This window comes from Arvicola amphibius, chromosome 1, assembly GCF_903992535.2.
Source record: "Arvicola amphibius chromosome 1, mArvAmp1.2, whole genome shotgun sequence".
Classification (NCBI taxonomy): Eukaryota; Metazoa; Chordata; class Mammalia; order Rodentia; family Cricetidae; genus Arvicola; species Arvicola amphibius.
This window is the reverse complement of record NC_052047.1, coordinates 180,060,028-180,072,380: the sequence shown is the minus strand read 5'-3', so window position 1 is coordinate 180,072,380 and position 12,353 is coordinate 180,060,028. Positions and strand designations below refer to the sequence as shown.

At 46.0% G+C, this 12,353-nt stretch overlaps 1 protein-coding gene across 10 annotated transcripts in view; it reads left to right on the top strand.

Annotated features, from left to right (window-relative positions):
• Sorbs1 (sorbin and SH3 domain containing 1) overlaps positions 1-12,353 on the top strand; it is a 135,142-nt gene that overhangs the window by 26,875 nt on the left and 95,914 nt on the right. For 8 of the 10 annotated variants that reach the window (XM_038334285.1, XM_038334276.1, XM_038334267.1 and 5 more), the window contains exon 5: positions 7,260-7,372. In XM_038334285.1, the coding sequence (XP_038190213.1) occupies positions 7,260-7,372 (113 nt within the window). Of the gene's footprint in view, positions 1-7,107; positions 7,135-7,259; positions 7,373-9,038; positions 9,042-12,353 lie in introns of all 10 variants that reach the window. The other 2 variants (XM_038334239.1, XM_038334290.1) reach the window with 2 other exon arrangements.

Genomic DNA, 12,353 nt, shown 5'->3' with positions numbered 1-12,353 from the left:
GGCCGTGGTGGCTGGGGTGGCGGTGGCTGTGGCCGTGGTGGCTGGGGTGGCGGTGGCGGTGGCCGGGGTGGCGGTGGCGGTGGCCGTGGTGGCTGGGGTGGCGGTGTTGGTGGTGTGTGTATTCCTAAATGTCTGAATGCAGGGTGCCCTATCTGTATACCATCACGTGTATGTATCTATTTTTCTGGGCTGTCCCTTTGGTATTGGATAGCCAATGACGTGCTCTTCACTAGAGAAGACTACTTCTGCCGCACTCGGCGCTCCTCGGTTGCCTGTAGTTCTTTGTCTAAGGTCTACATTCTCATGCCTGCTGGTGCTGTCCTTGTGCGGGTCGTGTTAGGCAGCCATCTTGGTGAGACTTCATGGCATCTCTGACGGTGCTAGGTAGCACAACCTCACAGCAAGCTTCCTGTTCCCCTGGCTCTTAGAATCTTTCTGCCTACCTTTCCACAAGGATCCCTGAGCCTCAGGTGCAGGAGGTGCATTGCAGATGTATTGGTTGGGACTGGGATTCACAGCCATGCATTTAACAGGGTGTGGTTTTCTGTAGTGGTCTTTGTCTGTTGCAAACAGAAGCTTCCTTGCTAAGGGGTGGGAACTATGCTTGCCTGTGGCTGTAATGATAAATGCTCGTGTCTCATTAGAAATTATGCTGGTTTGGTAAAGCGGTGGTTATAGCTTCTCCTCCAGGATCCATCTTACAGTAAATAAGTGTCTTCCTCCTAGTAAACCGAGGCTGTTGGATCCTCCCACCACCTGTGCTCTCCATCTTTGCCACCCCCATCCACCCCTGTAAGCTTCCATGTTGCTGGCTATTTGCCTGAGCTAGAAGCGCCAGTCTTTAAAAGGCTCCCGACACCTACATTACAGAGATACCTCCAATTTTCAGCTATTGCTTTAACTCTCTCCTCTTGCGAGAGAAATACAGCTAGACTATCACAGAGACTCCACGTTTTCAGTTGTTGGCACTTTCTGTCTTTGAAATCTGGGCAAATCCATCAACCTTAGATGGCTTCAATCTTCTCATCTATAAATTGGGCGCTATTATACTGGAGTCGGTGGCATTAATTGAGCTCTTTCATAACAAGTATCCCACACAGGCCTATCCTAATAACCCTCATTGTTGCCGCATGTCAGGAGGCCTGCTAACTGTTGAATCCTATCAGTTTGAAGGCATGGTGTTCTGGGATAGGAGTGAGGTCAGTGGAGATGGAGGACAAGATAAGGTGTCTTTGAAAGAATGAAATAACAGGGCTTGATGCGAGACTCAGGGACCCCAGGCTGACCCGGTGGTTTTCTAGATTATGGTTCTCATGGAGATGAGGGATTTGTGAAGGATGTTGGGAAGAGATGTTCAATTCCATCATTAGCTGTTCTGAGTTTCCTGACAGGAGAAGGGCTTCAGGAGAAAGTTCTAGGAGGCATTTGGAAATCAAAGTCCACAGTGCAGATACATGATTCTGGTGAGTCCACATGAACCAGAGGAAAATCGAGAAATCTTCTGTTGTGGATTGTTGCTACCAAGATAGAATACACATGTGAGCATCAGACCAGGGAGAAAGAAGCTGGGCCCTCAGAGATGCCCATTTAAATCCACTGTTCAGACTCAATGTTTATAACATACACATTTAAAACTTTTTAAAAAAATATTTATTTATTTATTTATTATGTATACAATATTCTGTCTGTGTGTATGTCTGCAGGCCAGAAGAGGGCACCAGACCTCATTACAGATGGTTGTGAGCCACCATGTGGTTGCCGGGAATTGAACTCAGGACCTTTGGAAGAGCAGGCAATGCTCTTAACCACTGAGCCATCTCTCCAGCCCCACATTTAAAACTTTTGAATTTTATTTTTAATTATGTATGTATGTGCCATTGTGTGGGTTGCAAATGTGGTACAGATGTCTGTGGAAAACAGAGGTGACAGATGCTGTTGGACCTGGAATTATAGGTGGTTGCAAGCTGCTTCCCCGTCCCATGGAGGTGCTGAGAACTGAACCCTGGGGTTCTTTGAAAGAACAGCAAGGGCACTTAACCACTGAACCATTTCTGTAGCCCAGAATATTTTTTGAGTGGTAGCTGGATCCCAGGTCCCTGACCAACACCTCAGCTCTGATTATGGACCTTGGACCGTGGGATTAGAGGCACCTGAGAATGTGGGAATAATTTCAGTACTGACTTCCTGAGCTGGGGAGAAGCTTGTTACTCTTCTCCTTGTTTCCTGTTGATCTTATTACCTAGCCATGGCTGGGTGTTTGCTCCACTGGTGTCCTAGGTCAGTGGTTTTTACTGTTTTGTTTTGTTTTTTATTTTATTTTACTCTTTTGGAAGAGTAGTTAAGGAGTCTGCGCTGGGGATGGGTGCAATTCCCAATCCCTGTCCGGCGTGGTCTGGAGGCCGAATAGCTAACCTCAGATGCTGTCCCCTGACTCACACGCCAACCTTTAGGTTAGCAGTTCCTTGCATTCTGGGCACTGAGCTCATTGGCCCTAGTGTTTGCTGCAAAGTTACCCTAGGACAGAATGACTTACAGCCACAGTTAACTCGTTTCCTCTTGTGTGATTCTTACATTTGCTCTTCTGTAGCTGGGCTTTCTTTAGGACTCCAAGTCCCCAGTAATGACATGGAGACTTAAATTTTTAATTATAAAAGCTAGGTCTTTAGCTTAGGCTTGTTCCCAACTAGCACTTATAACTTAATCTGTTTCTGTTAATTCTATTAATCTACATTCTGCCATGTGGCTTTTTACTTCTCTTCCATTTCATATGACCTACTTGCTCTGTGTCGCTGGCGTCTCTCACGCCTCTAGTTTCTAACCTCCTGAGTTCCTTTCATGTCGGAAGTCCTGTCTAACCTCTCCTGCCTGGCTGTTGGCCATTCAGCTTTTTATTAAACCAAGTCACAGCAACACATCTTCACCCAGTGTACAGATACCTTGCAACAAACACTCTTCTGATTGGCGGTAGCAAATGTCTCATAAACTAGGCACTCTTTACCCATTAAATCAGTCCTTTTTATGAGCATATGTGTAAGAATTAGGGCCCACTGAAAAGTTAGAGGAAAGAGCCTCAGAAGACAGCATCCTCCCTTCTGACACCTCACTGCAATTTTAGGGGACTTCTCAAACCACCTCAGGCTCAGTGCTAATACGCAAAGGGTCCAGTTTGTTTACTACAGGGAAAGGATAGAGATTAAAATCAGGCCAGAGAAGTGCATGGTATAGGGTCTGGGGAAATACCAAAGCATTCCAGACACATGGTTTCCTAGTGTCAGTGTGTGAGCCTCTGTGTCTAAAGTTCTACTGGGGCTCTGAACATAGGTGCCACTGTCTTCCTTGAAGACCTGTCTCCACTCTAGTAGACAATGAAGCTCTTACTGGCTCAGAGTCCTGGCTCCAAATCATATTGGTGTGGTTCAAGTCCTCAGGTAAACAAGACATTCCTATTCAGTGTAGCATTCCAGGGACTTGGCATTTACCTCCCAGAAGCCTAGGGTAAAGGCCAGACTTTTTAATTCACGATAGTAAATTCTCCACTATGTCACATAAATAAAAGGAAGGTAGAAGTGAGAGCTAGCGCACATGTGAACCTACTTCTAGCACAGATCATCACCTTGTGAGCTCTTTCCCGGCCACAGTGAGTCTGCCTTAATGAAAAGTATCCTAAGATCCCAAGAAGAACTGACTGTTTTAAAAAAATAAGCAAGAAACCAAAAATGAAATTAGAAGTGAATAAGATAAAAGCAGCTCTCTGGAGGCTTTTAACCACGGGACAGAAAGGTACCTAAAGAGCAGATGGGATATAAGGCAAAGTAGATTATGTTTTTACTGAAGGGCTGCGCATCTCCAGGCTGCAAATCTACCTACGAGCCAACCTTCCATTTTATTGGAGGAAGCATCTTGACAGTCTCTTCCATCAGCAGTCGGTGATTGATGACTATGTATGTAAAGCTTCACCTCGTGCACTCAGATATAATTGGCACTGGGCTGCTCCCAACCTTCGAGATTCAGAAGAAAAGATAATGGATGAGGACTGATAAAATGCCAGAGATACGCTCTCCTTCGATAAGGAGCCAGGCTGCTTATTGAGATCCAGGGAACTACCCTTCTGGGCACAGTGAGGGAAGCAGTTTTGAAGATTTGAAATGAGAAGAAAAAAAAAAAACCCAAGTCATTTCCAAGGACAGTATGACTTTGATTTTATTAAATGGAGAGATCATATACTGTAATTTATATCTTTGGGAATTTTCTGATGTTTTGAGCTGGATGTAGTAGTACACACCTGTAATCTCACCACTAGGGAGGCAGAAACAGAATTGCTGAGAGTCTGAGGCCAGCCTGGGCTACAGCGGACTGTATAGTAAGACCCTGATTCAAAAACAGACAGGGCTATGGTGATGACTCAGTACTGCCAGTGCAGGGATGAGGGCCTTGGCCTTGAATCCCCAGCGCTCCTGTAAAAGCCCAACATAGCTGTTTGTCTTTAACCCGGTGCTGGGGCGGAGGGGGGCGGAGAGAGAGAGAGAGAACCTGGAACATACTTCAGGCTTCCTAGTGAGCAGTCTAATTAAATCAGTGAGTGCCAAGTCTAGTGAGAGACCCTGTTCAAAAAGCAAGATGGATAGAGACTGGAAGATACTCAGTTGTTGACCTCTGACCTCCACATGCACACACATAGGCAAACATACCCATATATATATATTCTCCACTCATTGACATACAAAATCCCAAGCCATAATAAATACACACAAATACACACATACTCTGTAATTTATATATGTGGGGATTTCTTTCCCTTTGTTTTGGATTTCAGTTTTATAAAGCCCTACTTTATGCCATATATTTTATTTTAATAGGTTTGAATTTACTTTATGTGTATGAATGTTTTGCCTGCACATACCATGTATATGCCCCATATGCCTAGTGCCTGCAGAGGTCAGAAAAGGGCATCAGATTCCTTGGAACTAGAGTTAGGGTTGGTTGTGAACCACCATGCTGACATGTCAGGGTTTGCACCCTTAAAGAAAACTGACTAGTTGGGGCTTGAACCTGGGTCCTCTGCAAGAGCAACAAATACTCTGAACCACTGAGCCATCTGTCTCTCCCACCGCTGTGCCATATACGTTCATTTGGTCCTGTGACTCATGAAAGAGTCATGTCTATTTTGCAGAAGAGGATGCAGTCAACAAGGCAGAAGATTGAGCTCACAGGAAGCGATCTGATTGCATGAGGATGACTTCCTTCTGATGCCTGTAGTTTAGAAAAACAGTCACCCCTCCGTTTTTATGACATGTCTGTTTTCCAGTATGACTTGAATAGAACCAACCCAACAAGAAGCCGAAAAGTCGGCAAAAGAATGTGTCCCTGAGTCTGTGTGCTGCATTTATCTCCATTGTGAAGGGACAAGCCTATTGCTATCTGATATATATATATATATATATATATATATATATATATATATATTCAATGCATTCGAAAAGGGGCCCAACAAGGGGTGTCTAGAAATGGCAACTTGGAAAACAGGGGAGATTAAAAGTGTTAGAGTGAAGAGGATGAAGGGCCATTGTCACAGAATGTCACCTGTATTCTCAGGGCTGCCAGGTACATGAAGTTCTCTGGGCTGGCACCTAGCTAGCAGTGAGTATCAAATGGTTACCTTCACGTGCCTGATCTCAGACTCCTTGGCAGCTTTGAGAGAAGGTCACGGATGAGGGATTCTGGCTTACAGATAGGAAATGTGAAATTTGGTGTGGTTAACAGCCAGTACGGTGCAATAATAGCAGCACGTGTGGAACACATACCCTGTGAGTGTTTAACACGGTGCTCTTGGAGAAGACAGTTAGCTATGAGCTGTCTGTAAGGCGGTGGCAGAGATGTAATAGGCAACCTATACAAGGGAATATAACTGAGTCACCTTAAAATTCTGGATTTGGGGGAGTGACAATATGTTGTTTCCTCCTAAATAAGGATATTTTAGAAATAATATCTGTATTCTTTGAGAAGATCTTACAATGCATTTTGATGACCTCCACCTTCCCAACTCCACCTCCCTACGCAGTCAACTTTGTGTGTGCTACTGTACTGCTTCATCCCTCTGTGTGAGGCTTTCTGATCTCGGCAAAGCATTTGGCCTCTCTCCTCTCTCATCCATGAAATACAGTAAGCATTTAATTAAATTAAATACTAAATAGGTGTAAAGTGGAGCTGTGTCTGGCCCCCGAAAGGTGCTTAATAAATGTTTGCACATCTCGACTTGTCATCTGGGGAGTCTACTGTTGGTCTAAGAGACCCACACCGAAGTAGAGGCTTGGACTTCAAGGACAGTGAGTCCCCTGCTTGTCTCTACAGGAGTGAGAAAAGAAAGTTCTTCAGGAAATAGGGGATGGGATGTTAAAAGGTTGCAAGATTAGGGCTGGCCAAACTGGCTATGAGCAAAATTCAGCTTATTGGCTAAGAATGACTTTTAAATTTTAAATGGCTGATAGAAAAATACAAAAAAGAATGATATATGCCATGTGAAGCCTTTGAAATTTCTGATCTGAACTCTGGTCTTCATGATTATGTAACAAAGCCGTTTCACCTCTCCAGCCCGTATTGTGTGAATGCTTTTGTGCCGTGTGTAATGGGACGGAGACGGGGATCAAAAACCAAACAAGCAAACGAGCCCCCCTCCCCCCCAAAAAAAACCCCGAAAACATGCTATAGAGTTTTCAGTCATGTTCTGCCACTAGGGTCCAGTAATTAACTCAGTCCGCTAAGTACAGTCATGCTTAGCCTACAGCAAGCTTTGGGGTGGGGAATGAGACTGCGAAGGACTGGGCAGCAGAGAGTTCTTTTGCCTTTCAGTCTGTAAAGTAAGAATGTCAAGGAACAATTGTTTCTTCATTCCTGTGAATGTAGCCTTGTGTTCTCAAAGGTCAGCGCCTGTGAACACATCATGGTTTCAAGTGGGTTCCTATGGTAATGGGGCCGTCGTGACTGAGGGTATTTTGTGTCAGGCCAGGGCTGCTGATTTTCATCGGTCAGTGTGGCTCATGCTTGCTATCCGCAAACGTAACCGTTTCTGTTTTTCCCTTTTTGTTTTCATCCTTCTTGCTCCTCGCACAGGCCTGGAGCCAGAGGACCCTCCAGCAGGTATGGCTTTGCATGCCTTCTTTCCTCGTGTGCCTTGGGGCACCTGGGATCCCTGAATTCAAGGAAAGCCAGCGGGTGTTACCTAGGAGTGATGGGGTTTGTTTTTGTTTTTTGTCTTGCCACAGAGGAGTGGAGACTTTCATCCAGTGCTGATGCCAATGGCAACGCCCAGCCCTCCCCACTTGCTGCCAAGGGCTATAGAAGCGTGCATCCCAGCCTTTCTACTGACAAGCCCCAGGTAGGTGTGTGCCCACAGATGGGGTGGGAACTCAGTTAGTGGTGCCTTTTCTCAAATTTGGCAGCCCAAACTTGTGGCTTCTTGCTAACCCAACTGGATTGTGGAGCAGGGGTCCAGTCTTTGGTCATCTTAGGAGGAGAGTTGGGGTCAAAGGGAGCAGGAGTATGGCGTGAGGCTTTGGTCTGTGTGGCTGTTGGAAATAGGCCTGCTGTTTTCTAGGATTAATATACACGGTAATATACATGTGGAAGGATTCTAAAAGAAGGAATTCATTTAGCCTTGGGCAGGTTGAGCTTATTTTTAAGGGATTCTTTAGAGCATAATCAGAGGAAGCCCTCCTGTATTTACACCATTAACTTTCTAAAGCTGAAACTCTGAACACTGTTGTCACAGAGGGACATCAGGTATTTGTGACCAGACCATAAACCCAGTAGCCCAAGGGCCCGAGGACAGAAATCACAATGGCAGCAGCACACACAGGCTGGCCTCAATATCCAGCTCTACTCTGCAATAGAAAATCCCCCATCTACAGCCATACCACCTTTAACCAGTGCAATCTCATGTGATCTTGCAAGCCGGGTCAGGCAGGGCTAGTACTTGCATGGGAGGCAGCCCTGTACTGCTATTGCAGTTTGGAGTGGGGTTGGCTTTAGTTGTTGCTGCTGGGTGGTTTTCTACCCTTTCTTCCTTCTCCTCTCTATACTTTGCTATTTTGTTAAGAGGCATAGATCCTATCATTCCAGTGGTGTGTAAAGGATGCTGTATAAGGAGGAGCCACTAACATGGAATGGAGCCATCTTCCTTATAGGGGATGCTACTGCTTCATTCTAATGCTCCTAGAACAGACCTGACTCCCCATTCTGCAGTTTGTCCCTCATCTGTCTTGTCAAAAGACTGCACCATAAAGCCTTTCTCCCTCCTACCATGACTTACTTTCCCACTTTCAGCCTTGTACACCTAGGCCCTGGTTGGAGCAAGGAGCTGTGGATATGCTGGCCTCCCAGAGGTCACTTGTCTGTTAAAAGACTTGCCAGAATTTTCCCATTTCTGAAAGTTTTCTGAGTATGTAATGTGATGTCTGTGGCAGTGGCGCTTCTTCGCGTTGTCTCAAGGATGGGTACTATTGCTCTACCCAGATTCGAACACAACAAGGTCTAGTCAAAGCAGAGATTGAAGTACCTTGTCTTTCACCATCAGTGAACCCCAAAGGCTAACCCTCCAATGCCTCTTGGTTTTGGACACACACACACACACACACACACACACACACACACACACACACCATGGTCCAGGGTGGGATTGTATTTCAAGGATGAAAATTTACCCCTGAACAAGGCCCAGGACTCCTTTTCCAGTACCATATTGATAGATAGATTAATTAATTAATTAATTAATATCACATGTGAGATAAATGAGTCCTTTGAAAATACTTGCATTGAACACAACTTTATTAGGTACTTGTACTCAAACCAATGGGCTGAACATTGCCTTCAAGGACTTCCTAAGGGCAGCTGGATAGTAAGGTTGAGCATCCTTTGATATCTCTCTACGACAGCATGTGCTCAGCTTCACGTTTCCTGGGCTGCCCTCAGGGAGACTGGCAAACGGCTGACACAAGAATTTTGTCCTGCACATCCAATGTAAGATTTGCCATTTGAACGTCAAGGATGTCTAGTACTTCGCATATTTAGTTTCTGAAAGTAAACATGAATTCTTAACTGTGTAGTGCTTGCTCTAACTACACCTGGACTTCAAGAAAGGCAAAGCAAGGTGGACAACTGCTTGGCTTTGTTACGGCCCGATGGAGTTTATGGACCTGTTGGCAGAACATCTTCCCTTCAGGACTGAGTTGGGGGTCCAGAAGACGGATGGGCTAGTTGGGAATCCTATGTCTTGCCCGTCCGGACCACAGAACCACAGTGTCCCTTTCTGTGATGTCATCATCAGCATGGTAATCCTAATAGAGATGAGGTTTGGCAGTTTCTGGAAACTATATAAACTGTGAGCTCACGTTTTCCAAATAGCCTCCCTCTCCCATAGGCCCATCTTCTAAAAAGATGTGGAATTTCATTAGTGGTCAGGGGGCAGATTAGGCTGCGATACTTAGGTTGAAGCAAAAAGCTATTCCTTTGTGTCCTTGCTTAGCCTAACTCCCTCCTCCTCTAGAGTTAAAAGAGGCCCTGAGACAGGAAGTCCTTTGACTCTGTGTGTATTGTGGACACTCTTGGGAAGTGTCCTCTCTGCAAGGTCACAACCCTAGGAGGGCTTGTGCCTGATGTCATGCAGTCCTAGTACCATACATGGCCATGGCTGAATTAAGTTTAAAACTCATAGAAACAGATTTCTATGTTTGGACAAAAGAAATAATATGCAAGATACTCTAGTGCAAAGTCAAAGTAAATCTGAGCCCAGAGAGAAAGGATTTTCTGCTCGCTTCTCATCAGCACCATCCTTCCTTGGCAGTCCCAGTGGTGGGAGCTAGTTCAGTTGCTGTGTCTGGGTATTGGAAGCTAGACTGCAGAGGGTCCCAGCACTCAGTCTGAGCTCTTCAAGCCGAGGAGGGCCTCTTGGTTGTGGATTCGGGGCTCATATAAATGGCCACGCTCCATTGGCACTATGTGGGACAACGCATAGATCTGGTTAACTGAGAATACCAGATAGTTGCCTCTCCACCCAGACTATCTGTCATCTCAACTCTCTGTCATGTTTCAGGTGTAGGCTTTCATTGTTTCTGGATGAGAGTCTAATCCAGAGTCATAAAGATTTTTTCACTTTCTCACCTAGTCCCCTTTCTAAAGTCTTTTCCCTTTTCCATATAACGCCTACAAAATATAAAATAAAATGAGAATTAGCCTCAGTGTAATCAGTGTGTATGGCACATGTATGTACATATGCAGCTGTGCTCATATGTGTGTGCATATACGAAGACAGAAGGATGTTAGGTGGTTTCCTCAATGCTAATATATCTTTTGCCTTTAAGAGAGGGCTTTTCACTGAATCACAAGCTTGCCATTTCAACCAGGTCAGCCGGCCGGTGAGCTCTGGGATTCCTCTTCCCCCACATCTTCAGGGTTACAAGATTTTACAGACATGCCAAGCTCTTTATTTCGGTCCTGGCAATTCGAGCTCAGGTCCTCATGCTTGCAGAGCAAACAGGCTTACTCATGGGGCCATCTTCCCAGCCCCTTCCTAGGTTCTGACTACAGCACATCTGTCATAGTTCACCAACTTCTAGACTTTCACACGTGTGCACTTAAAGGATGGTCCTGGCTTTGTTCTCGTGCTGAAGTCTGAAGATCAGGACCAGCGAGCACAGTCTGGGAGGGAACATTGTTGCTTCTTCTCTGGAGTCTAGCTCCCAGGTTGGCTGAGAAGGACCAGGCTGGAGGGTCACCATGCCTCCTGTCCCTCTGCCTACTGAGACCCATGCAAGAAAGCTGTTGTGTGGAGAGGGGAGAGGTACGGGTTTTAACTGTAACTCAGCCTGTTACCAGAGCTTTGCTCTCACACTGTAACTAAAGCTGTATAGAAATGATTTCCTGTGCGCGGTGATGGAATGACTGAATAATCCAGACTCAGCCCAGCCCCAAAGGCTAATTGTATGCCGGATGGCTCAGGCTTCTTCTGACCCTGTGCCTCAGAAGTGGGAGACTACATACTTTTAATCTCTCGACTGTCTCCATGCTCTTTGATTATAGTTCTGGAGATTGAATTCAGAGCTTTATACATGCTAGGCAAACTGAGCAACATTCTCAGCTATGTTCTTAGTGATGAATTCTGTCAGATGATTTCTTCTGAGAAAAGAAAACACATGAACTCAGTTTTAAATGTCCTCCTCCCCTTAGTGAACTTTGTATGCTTGTAGAATTGAGAGCTGAATCAGAGGCTCAGGGAAGGCATCTGCCTCCTGTGTACACAGATACAGGAGGGCCTCCCTTTCTCTTTTTCCTACTGGGAAAGAATAAGTCTAAGGAACTTAAACTTTTAAAACCAAAGGCTTCAATAAGAGTCTTGAGGAAGAGGGGGTTTGGGAAGGAAAGAGGACTCAACTCTGGGGTGTCATTCACTGGCAGGTGAGCCTTTGAGCATGTCCTTGAGTCAGGGGTCAATAAAGATGCAGCCAAACAAACATTGGTCTTGGAGCTGACCAGGTCTCCCTGGCTTGTGAGTCAGGCCAGCCCTGCAGGTAAGTGTGAGTCAGTTCTTGGAGCTGCCCAGACGACAGCTGTGGGCACCAGAAGGATTTGCTCAAAGGTCTGCCAAGAGTTGTTTTGTCTTTTATCATGCTGTGCTGCTGTGTCTAATGATCCTTCTCTCCATCTCCCCTCCTCTTCTCTCTCCCTGTTCTGATGTCATGTCTTGAAACCACTACTAAAGGTTCTGTCTCCCCCACGCCTTCCGTTCCCTCAAAAGGACCGCTCTGCATGGCAGCTCCCCACCGTCCACCACACCCACAAAGACTCTCTCTACATGAGCTCACCAAAGCCTTACATACCACCCAGCACCCCCATCCAGCAGGACCCCTCACTGCCTCAGCCTATCTCTGTTCCCCTGGCAGCTAGATTGGCTCCCAAAGGTGCAGCGCATCCTGATTCATTGCTTTTGGGGTCCATGGTCCTTGATGCTTCCTCCCAGCCCCAGCCACACTATGTAGCCTCCAGTAAGAATGTGAGCTCTAACCCACATCGTGAGGCCACAAGGAATAAAAAGGTCAGCAGCTTATATGTCCCGTCTTTATCCAATAACATTTGCCGGGCAACATTGGAAACCTACCCTCCTGTTGCACGTGACTCAGCCGAAGACACTCCCTCGGAGGCTGCAGGCACCCAGGCACCAGCTCCCAGCCTTGTCCCTGGCACAGCCACAGCCAGCACAGGAAAACCACCCCCTGCTCCTCCTCTTGACCCTCCCAAGCTATTCTTTGACCACCGCAAAGATGCTGGTAACCTTGGTGAGAATCCCACACTGGGGGCATGGGCTT